Raw genomic sequence first — 26,726 nt, forward strand, 5'->3', positions numbered from 1 at the left:
TCTTTTATTCCTTGATTCGGGAATAAGAAAACGGAAACCGGGTGTGGAAAGGGAAATGCCAACTCAATCCGATTAAATTGTTTGTTAATAATGATGTCACTGGATGTACTCTGCGACATCAGGAGTATCAGTTCTAACTCTGCCTAGGGTAGAAAGAAAAGGCAAGGGAGGTTTTTTGTATAATATTGACCCTTTTTTTTTTTTTTTAGATTCAGTGTTCAACCATTGACAACGGGTGTCTCTGTATCTCTAGATCTACATTGATTTTAACCTTTCTCCTTTAATCCCCAAAGGGAAACGCTGCTCTCCTCGCCATGGCAACCGGCCACGTCCCCCCGCTACTCCCCTCTCTCCTGTACTTTTTGGGATGCTGTGTGTACTGTTGCCATGGTGACTTCCAGGCAGCCCCCAGGGTGTATCTGTCCTACAAGGGTAAGATGGATTCTTTTCTCCTTCTATGATGGAAAACAGTGTATTATTATGATATTCATTCAAACATACTGGCCCAGTATACATTATAGCAATTTTGAAACATTTGTATTTCACAAGGTCAAAGGGTTTTATCATCAAATGCACAGCATAATAATACAACGTTGTGCTGGAGATTAAATTCTTATGCAAGTCAAGGGTCAACTATTTAAAGAATATAGCAATTTTAAACATACAATACGTTGCACCATAAAATCTAGAATAAATAAAGTATATTTAAAATCAAATCATCAAGGTAAATCAAGCACCCAAAGTACTCAAACTGCAGCTTGCGTTTGCTTTCTGACTGGTGACTTCTGACATCTGGCCCCAATCAATGCCATTCTGAAAAAACAGTGTCTTTTATCATATTTCTTTCAACCACCATCTTCAAATTGTCTCTCTCTCCCGAGGATCTCAGGCACTGTTAATGTACATGAACAGCAGTTAATGTATATTCTGTCGGCATGTTCCCGGCTGTATGAAACTCAATGCCCAATGTGAGTGGCTTGTTTTCCATGCACTGTGTACACTGACAGTGTGTTTAGTGGGGACAGCTGCCCCCGACCACGGCACGGTAGGCTTTAGCAGGTGATGTCGCTCCGGAACCATGTCGGTTTGGAGATGAGCCGGTTATGAAGTCCAACCGAAGACCGCAGAATCATCTGGCTCCATCTCTGTCTGACCGATGTTGTCAGACATTGGGTCTGCCTCTATATCACACTTTAATCCTGCAGACCCTAAAAGCACTTTTACATTTAGTGCCTCGCATCCACCCATAAACACACACACACACAGTCAACCAAGGAGACAGCTCTTGGGGAGCAATTAGAGTGAGGGGTCTTGCTCAGGGACACCTTGACACTAAGCTAGGTGGAGCCGGGAATCGAACCAGCATCCTTCTTGTTGCCAGACGACCAGCTCCCGAAAATCCTGAGCTGCTGCTCCCCCCCCCCCCCCCCCCCCCCTCGCTCCATTTAATTTGCCTTCAAAACGCTGGAGCTGCCAACCTGAATGACTGCAGTCATTAGGGGTTGGCACTTTGAGTGTTTGCCTTTCAATCCAGGGTTCGCCTGTTCGAGCCCCCGTGGCGAAGCTGAGAGCCAACCTTTGATGGACTCCTTGTACTGGGAAGTCCCTTTCACTTTAACGTCAAAAATAGCCTGGATTGGCTTAATTTGTGTTGGCTTGACGTGTGTGTGTGCGCATGCCCGTGTCTGTGACGCACACACACACGCACACACACAGTCTCTGTGTGTTTGTGTGTGTGTGTGTGTGTGTGTCCACACCCTCGTCTAACCCTGGCCAGCAGACGGTTGATCTTCAGGATGGATCCCAGTTTGGATCGGCTCCTGAGAATGGGAGCCTTTTCTAGGCAGACGGTCACGCCGACAGACGCGTGCACATTCACCGCCAACAAAAGGTTACCCCACGCGCCCCGCGGTGCCGCCATGTTTGGGATTGCTCCGTGGATTCTGTCTTTTGATCCGTGATGCACATGCAGCCGTTAGGCCACGCCTCCCCGGGTCCGTGCGGAGGACATGGCTGAAGGCTGTCCTGAGAAGACAGTCACATGCCTCATGTAGAATGAATGTTAAGTAGTTCATGGCTATGCAATGTGACTATCAATACAGTGAGGGGGATATTTCATTACTATCAAATAGAAGGTTCTATTTTATAAAAAAAAACTCAAACATCCAACATTTCCCATGCATTTCTAATATGTGTCAGTATTTATGGTTATTGTCAAATGTTAGACCTCTTTCCAGGACGTTCATTTGCTACGGTTAGTGTAGAGTTCAACCAACAGTCCATTTTCTTTTCCCTTTGTAAACTCCCTATTCCTCTCCATACCTGTGATGGTGTTGGTGGTGGTGGTATTGGGATGGTTATGGTGGTGTGGTTGTGGTCTTGGTAATGGTTGTGTTGGTGTTGTGTTGCTGGTGTCTGTGTTGGCGTTGATGGGGTTGGTGTTGGTTATTTTGTTTTGTTGGTGGTGGCTGTGTTGTTGATGATGTAATGCTGTTGGTGTTGGTGTTGTTGGTGGTGTCTGTGTTTGTGTTGATGGGGTTGGTGATGGTTTGTGATGGTGATGATGGTTTGTGATGGTGATGATGGTGATGATGGTTTGTGATGGTGATGATGGTTGTGATGGTGATGATGGTTTGTGATGCTGATGATGGTTTGTGATGGTGTTGGTGATGGTTTGTGATGGTTTGTGATGCTGATGATGGTTTGTGATGGTGATGATGGTCTGTGATGATGATGATGGTTTGTGATGGTTTGTGATGGTGATGATGGTTGTGATGGTGATGATGGTTTGTGATGCTGATGATGGTTTGTGATGGTGTTGGTGATGGTTTGTGATGGTTTGTGATGCTGATGATGGTTTGTGATGGTGATGATGGTTTGTGATGGTGATGATGGTTTGTGATGGTGATGATGGTTTGTGATGGTGATGATGATGATGGTTTGTGATGGTGATGATGGTTTGTGATGGTGATGATGGTTTGTGATTGTGATGATGGTTTGTGTGGGTGATGATGGTTTGTGATGGTGATGATGGTTTGTGATGATGATGGTCTGTGATGGTGATGATGGTGATGATGGTTTGTGATGGTGATGATGGTTTGTGATGGTGATGATTGTGATGGTGATGATGGTCTGTGATGGTGATGATGGTTTGTGATGGTGATGATGGTTTGTGATGGTGATGATTGTGATGGTGATGATGGTCTGTGATGGTGATGATGGTTTGTGATGGTGATGATGGTTTGGGATGTTGATGATGGTGATGGTGATGATGATGGTCTGTGATGGTGAAGATTGTCTGTGATGGTGATGATGGTTTGTGATGGTGATGGTGATGATGATGGTCTGTGATGGTGAAGATTGTCTGTGATGGTGATGATGGTTTGTGATGGTGATGATGGTGATGATGATGATGATGGTCTGTGATGATGATGATGGTTTGTGATGGTTTGTGATGGTGATGATGGTTTGTGATGGTGATGATGGTTTGTGATGGTGATGATGGTGATGATGGTTTGTGATGGTGATGATGGTTTGTGATGGTGATGATGGTTTGTGTGGCCGTGTGGACAGAGCTGCTGGAGACGCGGACGGCCCGGCCCTTCGCCTTCTCCTTCAACACCAGCGACTACCGGATCCTGCACATGGACCAGGACCAGGGCCGGCTGTACCTGGGCTGCCGGGAGTACCTGGTGGCGCTGGACATGCACAACGTCAACAAGGAGCCACTCATCGTAAGCCTCCGCTCCTTTGAGAACCGCCCTCACTTATGCCTCGTTTACAACGAGCGCTGCGGTTCGGTTCGGTGCAACGCGGTTCGCTTATATTGGTGTTTCCACCGCCAAAAGTTGGGCAGGGTCCCAAAGAAGTCACTCCTATTTTCGGTACTCCTCCGTTGGGGTACAAAGCGGTCTGAAAGGGTGCCGAAAAGGTGGAGCTACACACGCCGTCCGTTGTTTGGTTGACAGAATCGTCACTTCCGTGCGATGGGGGGGGATAAACACAAACAAACACATTACCCGCAAGGTATTTCTGGCGAGAGCTTAGTTTATTGTAGAAAATGTCGCACAAAAGTTTGCCAAGAAGAAGCCAGAGGATATTACCCCGATGAGTCCGTCACGACTCTTGGAGCCTGCCTTCTGGTTGATCATGAAGATGAACCATGTTGTGTGTCTCTCCGTGCCCCAGATCCACTGGCCGGCGTCTGCAGAGAGGAAAGCGGAGTGCAGGATGACTGGGAAGGGGGGGCAGGTCGGTCCATCCTTCACCCCATTAATATTCATGTCATTCACTGTGCGCTTTGATATGCCACATCAGAGGTGATTATGTGCATTTTTACTGTGGAACTTTCATATCAGTTGACCAGTTATGCTGTTTCATATTTTTGCATATAATTTGTATTTTATATTTGTATGTATATTTAATTTTTTTGTATTTGTCTTCTTTGTTTTGATGTACTCTTTGTTTTGTCTTTCTTTTGCTATTCTCTATTTTCATTTTTTATCCTCTTCCTTAATACTTGCACCGTTATCCTGGCTCTTTTGGATGTTTGATTATAAATATAATAGCATCATTCTGAACGTAAACCCTGTTTCTGGACCAGGGAGAATGTGCCAACTTCGTGCGTCTGATGGAGCCCTGGAACCGGACCCACCTGTACACCTGCGGGACGGGCGCCTACAAACCAGTCTGCACCTTCATCAACCGGGGCTGGAGGGCAGAGGCATGCACGCACGCACGCACGCACGCACGCACGCACGCACAAACACAAACACAAACTGAAACGCACACACACACAAACTTAGACGTCTACAAACACACACTCTCGCTCAAACACCTACACGCACACACACACACACTCAAAGGCCTGCACACACACACACACGCACGCACGCACGCACGCACACACGCACGCGCCTACACGCACACACAACCATGGCTTTTCCCCACCCATGCCCTCAACCAGGTTATTTCATTTTTCATACACATGTTATGCTGCAGTCTCCATGGTTACGTCCACCCCCCCCCCCCCCCCCCTCTGGCTTCTCTCTTCCTGTATAACTATGATTTATAAAATAATAATAACCCTAACCTTGTAACTACTACTTCTACAACGGCCGTGTTCTCTCCGTCTCCAGGACTACGTGTTCAGGCTGGTTCCTGGCCAGGTGGATTCTGGGAAGGGGAAGTGTTCGTACGACCCCCGGCGGGCCAACGCCGCCACGCTCATCAGTCAGTCTCACTCTTTTCGGTCACTCTGATGTGTGGCCTTTCCTTGGTTTTTGTCTTCGGGTCTTTAACATCAAAACGCTGTATTGTTACCCTAGCAACAAGCCCTATCCCATGGTTTGTCTCTGTCTCTCTCTCTCCCTCTCTGTCTCTCTCTCTCTCTCTCTCTCTCTCTCTCTCTCTCTCTCTCTCTGTCTCTCTTATGTTTCTCTCTCTCTCTGTGTCTCTCTGTCTCTCTCACCCTCTGTCCCCGTCTCTGCGTCTGTGTCTCTCCCTCTCTGTTTTGTTCTCTGTTTTGTTCTGTTTTTCTCTCTCTCTCTCTCTCTCTCTCTCTCTCTCTCTCTCTCTCTCTCTCTCTCTCTAGACGGTAACCTGTATGCGGGGGTCCACGTGGACTTCATGGGGACGGACCCGGCTATCTTCAGGACGCTGGGGGACCGTCCCGCGGTCCGCACGGAGCAGTACGACTCCCGCTGGCTCAACGGTAGCTCCCCACGGCCAGACCCAGACCAGACCAGACCCACACCAGACCAGACCAGACCAGACCAGACCAGACCAGACCAGACCCCCACCAGACCAGACCAGACCCCCACCAGACCAGACCCCCACCAGACCAGACCAGACCAGACCCCCACCCGACCCACAACAGACCCAGACCAGACCAGACCCCCACCACACCAGACCCACACCAGACCCACACCAGACCAGACCCAGACCAGACCAGACCCCCACCAGACCAGACCAGACCAGACCAGACCAGACCAGACCAGACCAGACCAGACCAGACCAGACCCATGTACATGTAATGATATGATATGAGGGATGGTGTGGGATTGCCTCTGGCCTTGTAGCGACCCGGGTTCGATTCCCGCTTCCTGCGCTAGCTGTGTAGCTCCATCTCTTCTACAAGCTGCCTCCCGGTCTCTCTCTTTAATGTTATGTCCATAAGGGCAACATAAATGCCATAAAATCAAAAAAGCATCCAACTTGTTCACATTAGTATCGATTCATCTCTTACATGAACACTCACTCACTCACTAACAACCCTCCTCCCCCTCCTATGGACTGACCTCTGACCCCTAGAGCCGGTGTTTGTGAAGATCCAGAAGATCCCGGACAGCACGCAGGCCAACGACGACAAGCTCTACTTCTTCTTCAGGGAGAAGAGCTTGGACTCTACCGGGGGGAACAACCCCGTCATGGTGTCCCGGGTGGGCCGGGTCTGTCTGGTGAGGACCCCCTTACCCCCTAACCCCCTATCCCCCTAACCCTAACCCCATCATGGTGTCCCGGGTGGGCCGGGTCTGTCTGGTGAGGACCCCCTTACCCCCTAACCCTAACCCCGTCATGGTGGGCCACTTCTCTCTGGTGAAGAACCTCCGACCTAACCTCCAAAACCTAACCTCCTAACTTAATCCTTTAGCTCCTAACCATCTAACACTAACTATCTAACCCGTCATCTCAAAACAAACCGCTTAAACACTTAGCACTTAACCCTATCTAACTCCTGAACACCATCCACCTTGCCCTAACCACCTGACCCCCAAAAACCTGAGCACCACGATAGTCTGAGACATAACCACCATGAATCAACCTTGACCTCTGGTTTTGACCTGCAGAACGACGACGGAGGTCAGAGGTCGCTGGTCAACAAGTGGACCACCTTCCTGAAGGCGCGGCTGGTGTGCTCTGTAACCGGGGGCGACGGGGTGGAGACGCACTTCGACGAGCTGAGTAGGTCCACCACTAAAGGAATCCCAAACCGCTTTCAGATTGGTTTGCATCAGAGGGTTCCCTCTATAGGTTAACACATGCTATTGCATGCATTACCTCCGATTGGCTGATGTGGTTCCCCGGTCATTGTCGATGGAGTTGATGGGTCGCACTCATCCTCTGCTTGATTAAACTGGGTTGAGGGGCATTTAAACCCAGCATGAATAAAACCTATTTAAAGGACGGGACAGGGAGCTTGGTTCTCCTTTTAATGGCTGCTTTGGATTAGATTAGATACAACTTCATTAATCGCCCGTAGGAGTATTTTATTTGCTGCAACAGCCCAGCAGCAGTGGAAAAACACAGGATAAAAATACAATACAAAAAAAATGTAAAGTACAAAACAAAAATAGACGCTAAGGTTAATGCTAAACTAAATTCTAAAGTATGCACAAGACCAGACGAACATATAGTATTCAAAAATAGAAATGATAAAGTGTAAACTCAGCGTTAAGAAGCTGAGTGGAAGCTCCTTATAACACAGAATCTCCTAACCTCTCCAGGGGACGTGTTCATCCTGCCCACGCAAGACGCCCGCAATCCGGTTGTGTACGGTGTGTTCGCCACCGCTGGGTAAGCAGGGCAACAGGAACGCCCGTTTATAGAAGGAGATGTGTTTTTCTTACTTGCGGTGTCCTTTTGGTTCAGGTCGGTGTTTAAAGGCTCAGCGGTGTGCGTGTACGCCATGTCCGACATCAGGAACGTCTTCAACGGCCCCTTCTCTCACAAACACGGACACAACTACCAGTGGACCCCCTACACGGGCAAGATCCCCTACCCCCGTCCCGGCACGGTGAGACCCTGCAGTCGTCTCGGTGTTCCCCTGTTGCTGTGTTAACGCTAAGCCAGGCATTTCACTCAGATCTCTTTTGAAGATCCAAGATTAGAAGTGCTTACTATCGCGGTACAAATTCACAAACAAACTACGACATAAACAAGCAAACGTTCAGCGTGTTGCCCCATCTGATTCACCTCATTTATTTAGGTTTGAGTTCAGTTTTCTTGATGTCCGACAATGGCACTGTTGTTTTGTTCTTATCGTCATCTCTGTGTGGATGTTTAAATGATGTGGTTATAACGTTGTGGTTGATGACTTTGTCGTTGTCATCATCAGGTTGTTGTTGACGTCATGGTTTCTACATTGCGGTTGATACTGACATTGTTTTTGTCGGTGTTGATTATGATGCTGTCGTCAACGACGATGATGTTGTTGATGAGGACGTTGTTGTTGCGTCAACGTGGCTGTTGCTGTTGTTGTTGTTGTTGTTGTTGACGTGTGTCTCTGTTGCAGTGCCCCGGGGGGACGTTCACCCCGGGGCTGCGCTCCACCAAGGAGTTCTCTGACGAGGCGGTGAACTTCGTGCGGGCGCACCCCCTCATGTACCAGCCGGTGTACCCCCTGCACAAGCGGCCCCTGGTGCTCAGCACTGCGGGGGACCACCGCTTCACCTCCATCGCCGTGGACATCGTGGACGCCACCGACGGGAAGTACGAGGTGCTCTTCCTGGGAACAGGTGAGTCAGGGTGGCTCCGCCCCCGGGGAGAGGCAGGTTGGGTCGGCTCCGCCCCCCATGGAGAGACCGCTTGGGGTGGCCCCGCCCCAAACTGCAACACATTGCGCATGTTGCAGAGATTGATACTTGGGCCCAATCCCATTTCTACCCCTTCCCCTTCCCCTTCCCCTTCCCCTTCCCCTTCCCCTTCCCCTTCCCCTTCCCCTTCCCCTTCCCCTTCCCCCTTCCCCCTTCAAAACAAGGGGGAGGGGTAAGGGGAAGGGGTAAGGGGTAGAAATGGGATTGGGCCTTAAAAGATAGTGTGTTACATTGTAGTATGGCATGCACCAAGGCTTCACACAAAACATGCAGACGCATTTTAAGGCCTTTCTGTGTATTTGGCAAGGTCCAAATAGTTGTTTGAATATCACATGTTCTTTCAATTTAGTGGATACTTGAATCCAAAGTGACTTACAACGGATGCTGAGAATACCATAACATTGGAATGACTATACAAGGTATAGTCATATATACTAACAGGAAACGATTTTGTTTCTCGTATTTCACTTTGCTACGGATGTGCTTTGCTTATACTCAGTTAGCATAATGACAGTATCACATCTCCTGCAATCATGGGTTTGGGTTTTAAAGCACTGTTTAGATCCGAGAGACGGTTTAAGGCTCCGTATTCTGTTTATTATGTTGAACATCTAACTTGTTGTGGAGAAGTACACGGCTAAAAGAGTCTTTCTCCAGATCGGGGGACGGTGCAGAAGGTCATCGTTCTCCCCAAAGACGCCAGCAGCACGGAGCAGCTCATCCTGGAGGAGGTGGAGGTGTTCAGGGTAACGCCGTCAGTTATTTTTCACCATCACTCTTAACCGGACATCACAATCGTTACTTTGAGGCTAACATTTAACCTCAACTGTTGTGTAACACTTAGTCGTGTACATGTATGGCATGGTACTGTTTCTTTATTTCTTGTATGCTGGACATACTATAACTTTTACTTTAACTTTTTTATGATTGCATCTTTTTATATTCCATGGGCTGCTGTAATAAGTTAATTTCTCATGTAAGTTCTTATCTATCTATCTTGAAGTCCTGCTTATTAACCCTCACTCCGGTCCCCGTTGTTTTCTCTACAGACCCCGACGACGATCAAAACGATGAGGCTTTCATCCAAACGGGTAAGGGACACGTTTCGATTCAGCCGTTCAGCATGCACCTCTCCAGGGATTACACACACCAGAGCTCAGCACGTCTCCCTCTGCCTCCGCTGTGCAGCAACAGCTGTACGTGACGTCGGACCGCGGCCTGACCCAGGTGTCCCTGCACCGCTGCGGGGTGTACGGCCGCGCCTGCTCCGACTGCTGCCTGGCCCGGGACCCCTACTGCGCCTGGGACGGGGAGACCTGCGCCTCCTTCACCCCCTCGGCCAAGAGGTCAGGGGTCAAACACTGACGCGGTCCAAAGGGGTTCACCTTGAGCTCCCCATCACCTCCACGCCTTGAGTTTATTGTTTGATGCAATTATTGTTTATTAAAAAAATATTTTAAAAACAGAAAACTTTTTTTTTTTTTTGGGGAAAATTAGATTTTTTCAAGGATGTTAGAATTGTACAATTAAAAAAATTCTCGAAAAAAATTGAATTATATTTTTGACATTCTACAAATGGTCACCGTCTTCTAAAGCGTGTTGTTTGTCGCGTTCCTCAGGCGCAGTAGGAGACAGGACGTGAAGCACGGAGACCCCCTGAGCCAGTGTCGAGGCTTCAACACCAAAGGTACCGTGACCGACGGGACGACACACTCTAGAAACACTCTGCCGCACAGGAAGTCTGAATCCAAGCAAAACACAAACTCGACTCATTCAGTTTATCCGACAGAAACGATGTACGGGAAAACGACAGGAGTGAGACGGTAATGCAAAGCGATGATTCAAACAGCCCTTGTTGAGACGTGTGTGTGTGTGTGTGCGTGTGTGTGTGTGTGTGTGTGTGCGCGTGCGCGTGCGTCCGGTAGAGAAGCGTCTGCGTGAAGCGGTGCAGTTCGGCGTGGAGGGCAGCAACGTGTTCCTGGAGTGCCAGCCCCGCTCTCCGCAGGCCAGCGTCAAGTGGCTGCTGCAGAAGGACGGCCGCAGGAAGCTGGTGAGTGGAGCCGGTGGCACGGCGGTCCGCAGACACACTGCACTGAAAGCATCCCCTCCCGTTCACTACCACCGGGGACATCACAGGCTTTTTACCCAAAGAGGCTTTTACCCTTTTACCGTCAGTACATTCTAGATGCATGTCATCAAAGGTCCCACATTATACCACCAGGTGTGATCGGGATTAGCCGTCACAAGCCGCTTTGGAAATCAGGCTTCTTTTGACATCATGAGTGGGCGGGTCCACCTAGATGTGTGCTGGATAGATCAGTCTACCAGCCTACCCAGTGGACTGTAGCAAACGTTGCTCATCTATCCAGCAGCCAACTCGGCGGACAAAGGCAGATTTTCAAAACGGCTTGTAATGGCTTATCACACTCACACCTGGTGGTATAATATGTCCCCTTTTAATGACATGCATCCAGATTGTACTTTTTCTCTTTATATTGCGCTGTTGAAGGAGCCTTAGACTCAAGAATTTCGTTGCGGGTGACTGTTTCTGTAATTGTGCATGTGACAATTAACCACCTTGGATCCACAATGAGAATGTGTCCTGTGTATCCCCCCCCCCCCCCCCCCCCCCCAGCTGAACCGGGAGCACGAGGTGCTGAAGACGGGCCACGGCGTGCTGCTGAAGGAGCTGGTGCAGGCGGACGCCGGGGTCTACCACTGCCAGGCCACGGAGAACAACTACCGCCACACGGTGGCCCGCATCGCCCTGCGCATCCTGGACCGCGAGATCGTGGAGGCGCTCACCGCCACCGACGTGCCCCCGCTGCAGCGCCAGCCGCACGAGGCCGCGCCCCCGGCCGCCGCCGACCCCCGGACCGCCGCCGCCGCCGCCTCCGCCGCCTCCCAGGCGGAGGTGCGTCTCATCGGCCAGTACTGCCGGGCCTACCTGGAGGAGCTGTGCCCCGGGCGGAGCACCAAGCGTACCCACCGCCGGCACGCCGAGGCCGGGGGCTCCGGCTGCAAGCCTGCCGCTGCTGCCTCCTCCTCCTTCCCACGCAGGCTGTAACCACGCCCCCCTCCTCCTCCTCCTCCTCCTCCTCCTCCTCCTTCCCACGCAGGCTGTAACCACGCCCCCCTCCTCCTCCTCCTCCTCCTCCTTCCCACGCAGGCTGTCACCACGCCCCCCTCCTCCTCCTCCTCCTCCTCCTCCTCCTTCCCACGCAGGCTGTAACTACGCCCCCCTCCTCCTCCTCCTCCTTCCCACGCAGGCTGTAACCACAACCTCCTCCTCCCCCACAAGCAGCCTACTACCCCGCCCTCTCATTCCTTCAGGCTAGCACATGGCTAGCACACGGCTAGCACATCGCTAGCGCATGGCTAGCACACAGCTATCACTAGTCAGACTGTACGACAGCGTACAGTTCAGGCTTGATCGAGAATGCACACATGCTACCGCTGATTTTTCCAAAATGACACCTAACAATGATAAGAGAAGATGAGATTTAAAGGTGACATATTATACCACCAGGTGTGTGATTACAAGCCGTTTTGAAAATCTGCCGCTTCTGACATCACAAGTGGGCGTGTCCACCTAGATATATGATGGATAGATGAGCAACAATTGCTACAGTCCACTGGGTAGGCTGGTAGACTGCTCTATCCAGCACACATCTAGGTGGACACGCCTACTTGTGATTTCAGAAGAGGCCGATTTTCGAAACCGCTTGTAACGGCTAATCACACACCTGGTGGTATAAAATGTCACCTTTAACGCAAACGACATATACATATTTCGTTCATGTAATATAAATGTGGCTTGCTGGGATCTGCACATGGGAACAAAATGTAAAGGGACTAAGGGAAGTACTCACAAGTAATCGTTTACTTGTTGCACAAAAAAACTTCACCCCTTCATTTGTTGAAGCTGTAAAGAAATATATTCTTTCCCCATTTACTAGTGATCAAGGGTTAAGCATGTAAAAGGAACATATTTTATATTGTATTACTTTAAATAAGGGTGATTTTGTTTGTGCTTTGTTTTAATGGACCATTTAGTATGACGAATAGAGTCCTATTTCTTTAAGTTTTACCAAAATGGAAATATTTTTAAGTCTACCTATTTTTATAAAAAGAAAATAATGTTATATTATTACACATTAAAAAAATACTAAGTTGTACAGGGGCAATGGTGGAGGCAGTAAAAAAAAAAGTGGTTTGTCAAAATAATTTCTGTAATAATTAACAACTATTCAACAATTTTAAATGTTTCAATGAGGATGCTGTTACTAATATTATGGGATAGAAGGTCATCCCTGCCTTGAGCTGGTGACGCAATCTCCAAACGAGGTGTTTTGATTTCTTATTAAAATAAGAACATTTATTGTGTTTTGCCATTCTTCTAGATACTGAACTTTCAATCAACGTGTTGTGCTTTTTTATTTGTAGTTGATCTACATACTATTCTGTGTAATGCTTGATGGGTTGCTGTGCTCGTAGTGGCTTAAGCCATATTGTTCATAATAAATATCTTACTACTGCCTTCTATACATTACGTGAGTGGATCAGTATGTTACGATATGGGTCGTACAATTGTTGTTTAAGCTGACTCAAGATATCCAATGTTTTGGTTTTACCTATGTGTGTGTGTCTCTCTGCACTTGTTCATAACCACTGTCACAAATATACAATTATTGTAATTTCAATAAACATTGTAATGCTACAAAACTACTCGGCTATATGGAGTTACAATTAACGTTGACGATATGTAACTAATGTTTCAAATCAGAAAATCGGCGGTCGCTGAGATCTGTTCTGACTTGGCAGAACGGTATCCATGGAAACCAGGTTGTGGAAGTTTGGGCGTTTTGGAGAGGCAATGACTTCAGGTATGGCATCAAGGACATAGTTCAACTTTACACTGTTCACCCAGGCCATGGTCGAAATAACATACATTTTAGTCAGTGTATTTGTATATTAATTTAATTTCTCTGTTACCTTTGTGCAGTGATGCTCCAGAAAGCATAAATCATATTCATTCATGAAGGTCACATAAAACATTTTCCAATCAATACTCTTAGAGGTGGAGGAACTTAGAGGGAACAGTGGTTGGCGACTTGGCATCCCACTGTTGGCATCCCACTCTCTCCGTTCTTCCACCTGGATTAAATACTTTGGTGGCCCTTTAGAGAATAACTGCAACTTTGAAGCGTTAAGCTAATATTGAGTTCATTTATAAAGCATTGTTCCAACATGAATACTTGCATACGTAAGCGGTATATTTTGTACAATTAACTCGCTTCATTAATTAATTGTGATAACTATTAGTCTAAATCAACATCTTAAAAACAAAATGACACATCTTGAAAAAGAAAAGATTAGGTGCAAATTACTCTGATTTCCGGGTTGGATATTGCAATTACTCTTCGTTAGCATTAAAACAAGCTACGACATGAAACCCCAGTAGGAGGGAGGGGTGGTGGGGGGGTTAGCTGGGTGTAGCTACAGGCAAGCTAGTTTAAAGTATGTTGCTGCCTTAGTAATGGCTGTTAGTGAGGACCCTGCATGCAGATGGACACAGTGAGGTTGTATAGGCAGGGTGAGGCTCTGTTGTGGACATCAATGCTGCTTCTTCTGTGGACGCTACGCCTTCTGGATCATAACCTGGAATTTACCTACACAGACACACGCGTACGGTAAATATCACTGACAAAATCGGATTTATTAATTTATTCTAAATTATAAACACTTGCTAGTGTAGCTTATTCGATGAATACAAAATTAAATAATGAAGATCTAATGATTTTATTATTACAATTAAGAGGGACCATTTTTGAACATGTCGCGTGCAGCTGTACATGTGCATCTGGCACAATCGCTGGCTGCGATTGAAACACAAGGATTTTTGTTTCAGATGTAATGAGAGAACTCTACTTTCAAATTATTAAACAAGCCTACGAAGTCAACTCTGTCCGAGGAATGGTTCTTCACCATAATAACAAACAGACTAGAACAGTTTAGAAGGCTGCTGCTCAAGAACTAAAAGGTTGCCATTGTTTCTTACATGCAGGCATGCCAGCCACCTCGGCTGTGACCACACTCTTCAATCCAAGGTCGGACAGCCCCCCCCTCACCAGACCACAGGTGAACGCCAAATACTGCAACACGCAAACACCATTACATTCATACGTTTTTTTAACATGTTTTTTTTGGTCAGTATATGATGTATTGTCTTCAACAATCTTGTATAAAAGGCCTTGATTATGACACCAAGACCATGGCAGTTTCATGCTCTCTGTTTGAATGGATATAACATGTTGTACTGATATTTGAACTGAATACACTCACCTTGGGGGCATGTTCCAAATACTGCTTCCCAGCTGACAGCTGACTGAGTAATCGGAAGCTATTGTCTTGTAGTACGTAGATCCCCTGGGATGGAGAGGAGTATCATAGCTTTATACAGATCTGTGGCTATTAAGGGAGCTTCATAATGAAAACGTTCATCAGATATACATTTCACAACAAACCTGTGTCCAATGTACGAGTGTTTCAAATGTTCTAGAATATAATTTTCTTGTGGATCATATTTCCCTTGAACGGTAAGGTTGGACTCACTTGGTGGTTGGTTCTGAGGTTATCAATTTGCTTTTTGAATAAACAAGTCCAGAAGTCCTTGCAGATGAATTTCATAACGTCCAGCTCGTCTTTAAAGCGTGGCGTTTCTTTGGTGAACCTATATTACCAGGGAGACATTCAAATACAATGGATGTAGTGATGCATCCAGTACTTCAATTCAAAAGGTACCTCCACGATGTTGTCCAAACTGGTCTTATAATATCCAAGTATTATAGTTTTATAGTATTTGCCGTTGGCATCATAGACCGTATAGAGCTGACTGAACTACAGAAAGATTTACCTCTCTATGAGTCCTTGCCCGACCCTGAATCCCATTGCTTCCAATTTGGTGATGTTTTTACCATTCTCCTGTGGATACCGTCAACCAACATAGATGTCAGTAGCCGAAATGAAACGCACATGGCAATGATAAAATGTACTTTATTTATAATACCGAGAGATTCTTACCGTCTCTCCATTTGCACCAGATTTATAAATGTACTGTATTAATTCACTGTGCAGAAACTGGAAAAGTGCTTCGTCTGCCATTTGAGAGGCTGGTGTTAACGTCTGATCTAACGTCACAGAAGATGGGAAAGTGTCCCCGTAAAAAGTGATCAATGCTGAATGACAGCTATACCGAAGGTTGATATGACCCTTCGGTAAGACTACATGTTTTTAAATACAATGTAGGACGTAATAAGAGGTCATGTTCAGCTCTCATAAACGAAACACTTCACTGTAAAAAGCAAAATAAACATCTGACTGGAGGGGTCCTCATTGAAACACCGGAAAGGCCGTAGCATTGCCTGTTTGATATGGTTGACGAAAATATATACGCTTTGTGGAATAACACTACTTACATTATTGGAACCGATCAGTTAAACTGTATATTTAAGAAAGAACAGCTCAGAAGCCATCGACTGCTGCATTAATGAATCAGTTTTATAAGGAATAATGTTCAGGCAAGTAGCAGACGTCTATATAGATGGCTGTATTTGTTGGAACTTTATTTATACAAAGCAAAAAGCAACAATTCACAATTTCAACTTTTTATATAAAAAATAAACACAAATCTGCTTATCCGCACCTACTGTTAACATTTTTACAATTTGTTTGGGTAAATCTTGTGATATTGAACGTATTGTGATCATGATTACTATGAGCAAAAACCAATACTATTTAAAGTGCTGATCAAGAGCTTTTACCTAATGATACCAATACATTCCTTATGTTTAATGGACGAAATATTCCAAGAAGATCTGATGATGAAAAAACGAATGACTCTTTCACATAAACAAAATAAATAATACAAATGATGAATAACACATACATAATACAAACGATGTATACATGATCCATTAAATCTAGAGCAAAAGAGACTGCTGAATTCTTCAAAAGTTAAGGGACTAATCTTACAACAGTGTAAATTCAATTTAATTTGGAACCTCACAAGAAAATTGACTTTCCAATGGAAACACATGAGACCAGTTTTACACTCTTCTCTTATGCTCCTAACCCTTGTCTTTTCTTCACTCTTAAATTATCCTGAATCCAATAAATAACCATATTATTATACAATAAACGATTCATGTATTAAATTCCCTAGCGTGCTAAGGTGCTCATTCTGATTCAACTTGGCATTCTTGCAATGTAGCAAGGAATAATGTAGGCCGAACTGGGATAAAGGTTGCTTACCTAGTAAACATTGTGATCTATAACGCAAGCTTTTAATACAATCTTATTTGAACAGTGCATGATGTGTAGAACTGCAATAAAAAAATAAGAATCAAAACATTTCTGTTTAACTGTTTCCAACACGTCCAGACCCCAGACCTAGACAAAATAAATGTATGTTAGAAAAAATCATCAAATTTAATAATTCGTATTCGAGGAAAAGGATTCAGATAAACCTTTCAAGTGGTTTATCCATGTTTTTTGTAAGATAATCAAATTCTCAACGCCACTTATCATCCGTCACCTCTAGATGTCGCTGTTGAACTCCTCTGTGGTGTACTTCCCAAACGACTCGCCCGACGCGGAGTGACGGAAGCTCGACGCAATCTCGTCGAAGGTGCGACCCTTGGTCTCCGGCACCTTGAGGTAGGTGAACACGAAGAAGCCCAGGAGCAGCACCGTGAAGATGATGAAGACGTAGGGGCCACACAGTTGCTACGGTAACCAAAATAGACATTGAACACAGAGATGTCAGTTCAAGTTTTGGATCTGTGGTGATTTATGTGGCGGTTCCAAGCAGGGCTATAAAGAAGTTTATTTCAGGTTTTTGAGAGTTATTGGAGAATAAAGAGGGGCTGGGCAAGTATACAAAAACAGGCGTTAAAAACAATTTGCTTTCTCAATTGATTTTGAGTGGACGTGCGAAGGCAAGGTCCTTTTTTCGGAGCAGACAGCAATTACGATTTTTGCTCAAAGCTTAATAATGGCAAACACAAAATAAACCCAAATACCCGATAAACGTCATTCAAACATCCACATATTTTTAATAGGATTTTAAACCTCCCATCAATCATTCAATCCAACTACCAATCAATCAATGCACAGATGGACGAGTCCCCATGTACCTCCACATACTGGAAGCCCATGCCTACAAGGAAGTTGGCGGACCAGTTGGAGAAGCCGGCCACGGCCATGGCTGCCGGCCGGGGCCCCTGGCTGAAGAGCTCCGCCACGATGAACCAGGGGATGGGCCCCGGGCCGATCTCAAAGAAGGCCACGAAGCAGAAGATGGCCGCGATGCTAACGTAGGACATCCACGACAGTTGGTCCTGGAGGGGGCGGTAGGGGGGAGAGTTAGATGCTAGTTCGATCCCCGGCTTCTCCTAGCGAAGTTTCGAGGTGTCCCTGAGCAAGACGCCTAACTCTACTGGTTCTACTCTACCGCCACGGGTTAAAAATGTGAGACATAAATGCAGTTTATTTAATAATCGTATGCAAAGCAATTGCTTTTAGATTTATACGTCAATGCATGTGAGGCAATTTATGTTGACATGTTCAAGTTAAAAGCCCTTTGAGTTGAAGTTAAAAGGGCAGATTTCAGGGAAACACATTTCAAGTTTAACGGCATCCTACATATGTATACATTAAACTTTCCCATCGTCCTGACTTACCAGTAGTGCCATGGCGATGGTGATGAGCACGGCAGACACAGCCATGCCCATCAGGCCGACCAGATGTAGAGATCTCCTGCCCACACGCTCCACAATAAACAGCTGAAACACACAGCAACATGTACAATGTTCAATGTTAAGGCATTCAAGTGATCCCGGACCGGTTATTAATAAATCATTGAATTAAATCCAAGGTTTAGCAAAGCGCATAGAGTTATGTGGGAAGTGAGGCTCCATGGATAGCTTATCTTTAAATGTAGAAATCCAACGTCACTTTTACATACATATTACAATAGGAAAAATAAATAAATAAAATAAAATAAAACACAAAAGTTGAATGATAAATAATTCAAGTAGTTTAGCTTAAGTGTGAAACAACCTTTTTAAATCAACCCATTTAAGGTCCCGAGGGTAGGAAGTAAAACTATAACCGTAACACTTACCGAGACGACGGTGAAGGCGGTGTTGACCACGCCCGCCCCGATGGTGGCGTACACGGGATGTGGGACCCCCGCACGCAGGAAGATCCCCGTGGAGTAGTAGAACACCTGTCGCCACAACAACAAACCGCTGAGTTAGGGCTAGGCTGCAAAGCTGCACTTTGGTCCATGCTACCACATTTAAAGTTATTACCCGAGGAATCAATTGGTATACACGATGGGATTGATAATGGTCAAGATACCCTTCAGCTCACCGTGTGTGTGTGTGTGTGTGTGTGTGTGTGTGTGTGTGTGTGTGTGTGTGTGTGTGTGTGTGTGTGTGTGTGTGTGTCTGTGTTTGCGTTTGCCTCTGTGCGTGCGTCTGTGTGTGTGTGTATGTGTGTGTGCGTGCGTGCATGTGTCTGCGTCTGTGTGTGTGTTCGCGTGCGTCTCTCTATGCGTCTGTGTGTGTGTGTGTGTGTGTGTGTGTGTGTGTGCGTGCGTGCGTGCATGTGTCTCTGCGTCGTTTGCGTTTGCATGCGTCTCTCTATGCGTCTGTGTGTGTGTGTGTGTGTCTGTGTGTGTGTGTGTGTGTATGTGTGTGTGTGTGCGTGCGTGCATGTGTGCGTCTGTGTGTGTGTTTGCATGCGTCTCTCTATGTCTGTGTGTTCTGGACGTACAGCGTTGATACCGGACAGCTGCTGGGAGAGCTGCAGCATGATGGCGATGAAGATGGGCTGGCGGTAGGCCGGCGTGGTGAACAGCTCCGGGATGGTCACGGCCGGCTCCCTCGCCATCTGCCGGCTCTCCTCCTGCATCTCCTGCATGTCGTCACGCACGTCCTCAGTACCACGCAGCTTCTCCAGCACTGGGTGCCCAGAGAGAGAGGAGACACATGTGAGCACAACGGTACAGAACCAGAGAGAGGAGAGGAGACACATGTCAACACAGCGGTACAGAACCAGAGAGAGGAGAGGAGACACATGTCAACACAGCGGTACAGAACCAGAGAGAGGAGAGGAGACACATGTAAACACAAGGGTACAGAACCAGAGAGAGGAGAGGAGACACATGTAAACACAACGGTACAGAACCAGAGAGAGGAGACACATCAACACAACGGTATAGAACCAGAGAGAGGAGACACATCAACACAACGGTATAGAACCAGAGAGAGGAGACACATGTAAACACAAGGGTACAGAACCAGAGAGAGGAGACACATGTAAACAACGGTACAGAACCAGAGAGAGGAGAGGAGACACATGTAAACACAACGGTACAGAACCAGAGAGAGGAGACACATGTCAACACAACGGTATAGAACCAGAATGAGGAGACACATGTCAACACACCAGTATAGAACCAGATACACACCACAAAAACACACTGGTACAGAACCACAGACACCTAACGTTAACACACTGGTCCAGAACCACAGACACACCACATGAACACACTGGTACAGAACAAGAGAGACCGAACGTAAACAGCAGCCAGACCAATGGCAACCCTGCCTTAGCTGAATCTCCGGAGCTAAGCAGGTGTTGGCTTGGTTAGTACTGGACGGGAGACCAACTGGGAGCACTGAGTTGCTGCTGGAAGGGGTGTCGGGTGTTGGCCAGTAGGTGGCACTCTTCCCTCTGGCCAAAAACATCAATCCCCGATTCCCCAGTGCAAGTGATGGGGACACTGTGCTGTGGAAGGTGCCGTCCTTCGGAGGAGACGGTCCTGACTCATTGAGGTCATAAAAGATCCCAGGGCACTTGTCGCAAAGTAGGGGATTCCCCGGTGTCCTGGCTAAAACTGCCTAACCAGGCTCATTCAATCTGGCCCCCTAATTATCCCCCTGTATAATTGGCCTATTCATTAATTCCCTCACTCTCAAGCTGGTGTGTGGTGAGCGTTCTGGCGCTGATTGGCTGCCATGCATCACCCGAGTGGGTGCTACACACTGGTGGTGGTGAGTGAGGTTCCCCCCCTTCACTGTAAGCGCTTTGAGTTTCCAGAAAATAAAAGCGCTCTATAAATTCAATGAATTGACACAACATACAGTAAACGCACTGGTACAGAACCATTCTGCCAAGAGACCAGAGACCCAACGTAAACACACCAGTACAGAACCAGCATGCATCTCTCCCTTAACTTCTTGTTACTATACAGTCATTAGGACTCGCTTTTGATAGTGCTTTTGTTTTTTAATCTTTAAATGAACACATCGACTGAGTGGAACAACGTAGAATCCAGGAGTAGTCGGGAGTGTATCGATATGTTCTTACACCCCTAGTGTCTAACCGCTTCGCGCCTTGCTCTCCTGGTTCTGGTTGATGAGGAGGAAGCGGGGGCTCTCGGGGCAGAAGGGCAGCAGCACGCACTGCACCAGTGCCGGGACGCAGGTGAAGCCCAGCAGGAGGGGCCACAGGGACGCGTTCCCCAGGAGGCCCTCCAGGCCGAAGATCTGGAGCGGGAGGGCCGCACGCCGCACGCACAGACAGACAACGCACGCACAGACAGACAGGCAGGCAGACACAGCACGCACAGACAGACACCGCACGCACAGACGGACAGGCCGGCAGGCAGACACCGCATGCACAGACAGACACCGCACGCACAGACAGACAGACAGGCAGGCAGGCAGACAGACACATACGAGTTAGCCACAGTTTTACCGTCATTTGCCTGACCATTTCACCCAACATCCGAACCTTTCATACAAAGTGTTTATCTGAGAGAAAGGCTGAACATCGCATCATGTTCTTAACTCGAACATAATCGTTTGTATAATCGTGATTTCAATGTTGACCACAATAATCGTGATTATGATCTTTCCCACAATCGAGCCGCCCTACCTGTGCTATGAGGATGCCGAGGACCACCCCCAGCTGGTGAAGCGTGCCCAGGGCCCCCCTCAGCGGCGTGGGGGCGATCTCCCCCACGTACATGGGCACGAAGCCCGTGGACAGGCCGGAGTAGAGGCCCACGATGAAGCGGCCCGCGATCAGCATCTCCCAGGACGCCGCCGCCTTGGACAGGCCCATGAAGGCGGCCGCCACGAAGGCTAGCACGTTAGCCATTAGCATGGAGTTACGCCTTGGGTGGGAAGGATGGAAAAAAAGGAAAACGCAGGACTTAAGACATTGATAAACACATGTTACACAGATGGTTTGTCTGCGTAAAAATACTGATGGCTTTATTTGTGTAGAGACGTTTAAAGGTGACATTATACCACCAAGTGTGAGGAGTGTGAGGGGTGAGGAGTTAGCCGTTTTGAAATCGGCCTCTTCTGAAATCACATGTGGGCGTGTCCGCCTAGATGTATGACAGCTAGATGAGCAACGTTTGCTGCAGTCCAGTGGCTAGGCTGGTAGACTGATCTATCTAGCACGCATCTATGTGGACACGCCCGACTTGTGATGTCAGAAGAGACCGATTTTCAAAAAGGCTTGTAACAGCTAATCACACTCACACCTGGTGGTATAATATTTCACCTTTAATAAACACATGTTCAACAGATGGTTTGTCTTAGTTAAAAATAATAATGACTTTATTTGTGTGGAACCGTTTAGTTAGAAAAGCAGGTTACGAAAGGCTTAACGAGACAACAATAAATAAGACCCACTAAATCTAAATCTAAAAACTACAAAGAGACCGGAAAAACTACAAAAAGTAGGATGATTCATCCAACAGCAACTTCCAAACCGTGTAAACAGTTTACTTTGTAATAATGAGTCTGAAGAAGCTCTGATCTCTACTGGCAGCCTGTTCCGCAGCCTATGGCCGTGGTAGAGTCCCAGTCCTTCTCTGTTTAAGCTCTCGGTCCTATACCTGCCAAAGCGGTTGACGAAGAGGCCCATGGAGAAGGAGCCAACAATGCCGCCCACGGAGAAGATGGCGACGGAGGTGGACCACAGCGTGGTAAGGGTGGTCCGGGAGATGTGCTCCGAGTACCTGCTGGTCCACGTCTCGTTGTAGAAGCCCTCGATGATCTGGTGGTGGGTGACGGGAACGTAGGCGTCGATAAAGGGCAGCGTTATTCGATTATTCATTTTAAGGAGGAGAAGGACTATATCTAGGTCAGACTTCTGCAAACATGTGAATGACAAGTGGTTCGTTTTTCATAAATGCTTGTGAATGTAAGCTAAACTGCCATTCTGAGTGAAAGTCCAACAATGCGTTATTTTCTGTTATTATATAAAAAAAAATAGAGAACAGCACAGCTAAACAACAGCTGTAGACTAGGAACGAGATGGAGGGGCTTACGTAACACATAATCCTATAGACTTCACAATGAATCCAAGTTCAATTGGAAAGCCCATTATGCTAGTTGGCCTAAGTGGCTTGACGATAAAGATTTGTCATCCGTTATTGTGTGGTATTTTTGTTGAATATGTATATATATTTCAAAGGAACAACAGGAAGGATTTTTACATGCATTAATTGCTGACCATTTCTGCCAAGTAATCTTACTTTAAATGAATCCTTCCCTGACTCTCTTTGTTCTATTATATTAGAGCAGGGACTGTTTGGCCAGGAGAAAGGAATGAGGTAACGATAAGCTCATATAATGGCTAAAACATATCTTTTTCGTAATTTGAATGGGTGGAGGTGTAATGTTCTGACCACACTGATCTAACCCCAACCTTGTTATCACAATATGAGTTACAGCAGTAAGAAAAAAAGGATTTTGCCTTTCAACTTTTTTATTTTTCGAGCTAGTGGTGGATTATTTAGATAACCTCAGCATTCAAATGAATACATATGGATAACTGTGATTGATTTGTTTGTGTTCCCAGGGTGATTTCCATGGCGATGTGTACTCACGATTTGAGGGGCGTTGATGACGCCAGTGTTGTAGCCAAACTGTAACGAGCCAATCACAGCAGTCCCCACGGCAAACAGCAACGGCAGGGTTAACTGGTAGTAAAATAAGAAACACATTGTTGTCAGTTGTCTGTAGTGTACCTGGCTGTACAGGTGTAGTCACCTGGCTGTACAGGTGTTGTTACCTGTCTGTACAGGTGTCTTTCTGTACAGGTGTTGTTACCTGTCTGTACAGGTGTTGTCACCTGTCTGTACAGGTGTTGTTACCTGTCTGTACAGGTGTCTTTCTGTACAGGTGTAGTCACCTGGCTGTACAGGTGTTGTCAGCTGTCTGTTCAGGTGTTGTCAGCTGTCTGTACAGGTGTTGTCAACTGTCTGTACAGGTGTTGTCAGCTGTCTGTACAGGTGTTGTCAGCTGTCTGTTCAGGTGTTGTCAGCTGTCTGTTCAGGTGTTGTCAGCTGTCAGTACAGGTGCTGTCACCGGTCTGTAGAGGTGTTGGCACCTGTCTGTACAGGGGTTGTCACCTGACTGTACAGGTGTTGTTACCTGTCTGTACAGGTGTCTTTCTGTACAGGTGTTGTCAACTGTCTGTACAGGTGTTGTCAGCTGTCTGTACAGGTGTTGTCAGCTGTCTGTACAGGTGTTGTCAGCTGTCTGTTCAGGTGTTGTCAACTGTCTGTACAGGTGTGGTCAGCTGTCTGTACAGGTGTTGTCAACTGTCTGTACAGGTGTTGTCAGCTGTCTGTTCAGGTGTTGTCAGCTGTCTGTAGAGGTGTTGTCAGCTGTCTGTACAGGTGTTGTTACCTGTCTGTACAGGTGTCTTTCTGTACAGGTGTAGTCACCTGGCTGTACAGGTGTTGTCAGCTGTCTGTACAGGTGCTGTCACCGGTCTGTAGAGGTGTTGGCACCTGTCTGTACAGGTGTTGTCAGCCGTCAGTACAGGTGTTTTCACCTGTCCGTACTGCTGTTGTCAGCTGGCCGTACCGGTGTCCCAATATAGATGCACGAAGCCTCTCACAGATTACATCACCCGGCCGGTAATAGCGCTGTAATCCTGCTTGTGTGTTGGAAATGCAAATGCTAAGTGCTAATAGGCATTTCTTAGTGGTAACTATGGAGACGTGTGCGGCTTCAGGAAGGATCAACGGCTACGTCATGTGAGGTGACCGTAGTCGCCATGCCAAAAAGGTCTAAAGAATGTCGAACACCACCTGTGTTTTCAAACTGTAGTACGCGTACCGGTACGGCTGGTGGGAGTGGGATTTTATTCCTCAAATAGACACCATCTAGTTTCTATGATAAAATGAAGAGGATAATTAAAAATAAATATATTCTATTTTTTTTTTACCATTACTTTTATTACTATACTTGTGTGTTTTTATATATTTTTTAGTATTTGAATATGTGGTGGTCCCGTAAAGGTCTTGATGACAATTCAGTGGTTCACCTAAAGTCAGAGGCTGGGAACCGCTGGTCCAACAGTCTCTGGACCTTTAACAACTGGAGATACTGGAGTCATTTATTTGACTGGGCTTTTATGGTTCCACGTTCCCGCATCGCAATGACCACGCAGACGCGAGGCAGTCGTGAACGTTTATGGTTCCTTGCTGCTGCGTCGTACTGGAGGTTACGATTTTTGGGAGGCGCACGTCCGGCCCTTGCGGTGGACGCAAGGAGGGTCCGAAACGCCCTTGCGTTGCGGGAACGTGGAACCATAAAAAGCCCTTACGCCTCGTGCCCACTGCACCGTCAGTCAACGGACGTGGGAAGGCGTGGCTGACGGATGGGGGAGTAGTCTTTGCAGAGGCAACCGTCACCCAATCAAATCGCTTCGCCGGGTTCTTCCCGCTTCTTCCTGCTTGTTGCGAGGCAAGAAGACCCGCTTTCCCCCTTTCCAGTATCGTCAGAGCCCGAGTCGCGTCACAGTGCTTAAATTTGCATACGCGATCTGATTGGATGACGGAACCGTCGCTGCCGAAAAAGTTGAACATTTTTCAACTTTCTGACGGTGGCGAACGCTCCAAGTCAACGGACGGATCCACAATGCATTGCGCGACCGTCCCCATTCAAAGTCAATGGGCAACGGACAACTGACGGAGGTAGTGGGCACGGGGCGTTAAGCGCAAGTGCGTGCAAGAGGTGGGATGGTGCGGTGGAGGATTCCACGTCACATGCTTTCGTGTGAACGGGTTCCTGGTTTTACGCTTTCACTTAGCCTACGTCACTTAAAGTGAAAGTGTGGTAATGTATTTTACTGAGCTTGCTAATTGTTTGGTGTTGTTGAAGGCTCAGGTGATGTGAGATATATATGACATGAGATGTATGTTTGTATAAAAAATATAAAGGGTAAAAAAACTGGATAAACAGGGATAAAAGGGATAAAAGCAGTTGTAAAATATCTGTGCCACGAAGTGTATGCATAAAACTACAACAAAACACACACCGACAACCAACTCTGTGCAGATCAATCAGAAATATCTAGGAGAGATGGACAGTTGTGGATTTCATTTTAAAATTATAATACGAATCACTTTGCCTCTTTTAAATAGCATTTTCGAATATTGTATGAGCAGTAGTTCAAAACAGACAAGACACAGACACTGTATACCACATATACCACAGATGTGGTAGCCTATGTGTTACATAATAAAAATGGCAAATCATAATAGATATAATAAAACTAGTTATCTTTCAGGACAGGACAAGTGATTCTTCCCTCGTTCAGACCAACGACGTGCGCGTTTTAACCCACACATCATCAATCATAAAACTGGACCGATATTAACTATGTGCCTATTCAACTATCATGAATCGATTGCGTAAATGTACCTGATCGCTGCACTCCATAGTGGCTGTTTGGAGTGAAACAAAATAGAAGTAGGCCTATTTCTCAATAGCAGAGATGGGCTACTTGGCTTTCTTATAAATGGCGCAGAATGTAGCAAATCCAATGTAGACTCTGCTACTCGTAAAAGTGATCCATGTTCTGAATTGAAGTTAAGATTTGTTTCGATTTAAATTCCATTTATCCTTTTATCCCAGAGAGAGTATGGGTGTCTTCTATTTGTTTCTCGCGTGTTTATCTCGGCACACAATGGCTCTTCAGCGTTAAGAATAAGCAGGTTAATTCCATTAGCGCCATCGGGGG

The 26,726-nt window shown here is 46.7% G+C and overlaps 3 protein-coding genes across 3 annotated transcripts; 1 reads left to right on the forward strand and 2 right to left on the reverse strand.

Moving 5' to 3' along the window:
• The first annotated feature begins 300 nt into the window (after positions 1–300).
• On the forward strand, positions 301–11,661 carry LOC130384581 (semaphorin-3F-like). Its single transcript, XM_056592879.1, has 17 exons — positions 301–432; positions 3,574–3,734; positions 4,189–4,251; positions 4,604–4,723; positions 5,139–5,232; positions 5,594–5,713; positions 6,313–6,458; positions 6,849–6,963; positions 7,506–7,575; positions 7,651–7,795; positions 8,294–8,516; positions 9,252–9,340; positions 9,644–9,685; positions 9,783–9,940; positions 10,214–10,281; positions 10,520–10,644; positions 11,230–11,661. The coding sequence occupies exons 1-17, from the start codon at positions 315–317 to the stop codon at positions 11,659–11,661; spliced, it is 2,289 nt and encodes a 762-aa protein (XP_056448854.1). The 5' UTR covers positions 301–314.
• Positions 11,662–13,535: 1,874 nt separating this feature from the next.
• On the reverse strand, positions 13,536–15,996 carry LOC130387243 (trafficking protein particle complex subunit 6b-like). The gene is made up of 6 exons (XM_056596261.1): positions 15,678–15,996; positions 15,511–15,578; positions 15,210–15,327; positions 14,940–15,023; positions 14,656–14,749; positions 13,536–14,266 (listed from the first exon to the last, which is right to left on the reverse strand). The coding sequence occupies exons 1-6, from the start codon at positions 15,756–15,758 to the stop codon at positions 14,235–14,237; spliced, it is 477 nt and encodes a 158-aa protein (XP_056452236.1). The 5' UTR covers positions 15,759–15,996; the 3' UTR covers positions 13,536–14,234.
• Positions 15,997–16,341: 345 nt separating this feature from the next.
• Positions 16,342–26,425, reverse strand: LOC130387216 (solute carrier family 2, facilitated glucose transporter member 1-like). The gene is made up of 11 exons (XM_056596232.1): positions 26,408–26,425; positions 23,578–23,670; positions 22,582–22,742; positions 21,606–21,846; positions 21,052–21,214; positions 19,437–19,624; positions 18,781–18,885; positions 18,338–18,439; positions 17,792–17,995; positions 17,191–17,381; positions 16,342–17,045 (listed from the first exon to the last, which is right to left on the reverse strand). Exons 1-10 carry the CDS (start codon positions 26,423–26,425, stop codon positions 17,193–17,195), a joined length of 1,464 nt encoding a protein of 487 aa, XP_056452207.1. The 3' UTR covers positions 16,342–17,045; positions 17,191–17,192.
• Between the last annotated feature and the right edge of the window lie 301 nt (positions 26,426–26,726).

The sequence above is a fragment of the Gadus chalcogrammus genome, chromosome 1 (genome assembly GCF_026213295.1).
Source record: "Gadus chalcogrammus isolate NIFS_2021 chromosome 1, NIFS_Gcha_1.0, whole genome shotgun sequence".
NCBI classification, from domain to species: domain Eukaryota; kingdom Metazoa; phylum Chordata; class Actinopteri; order Gadiformes; family Gadidae; genus Gadus; species Gadus chalcogrammus.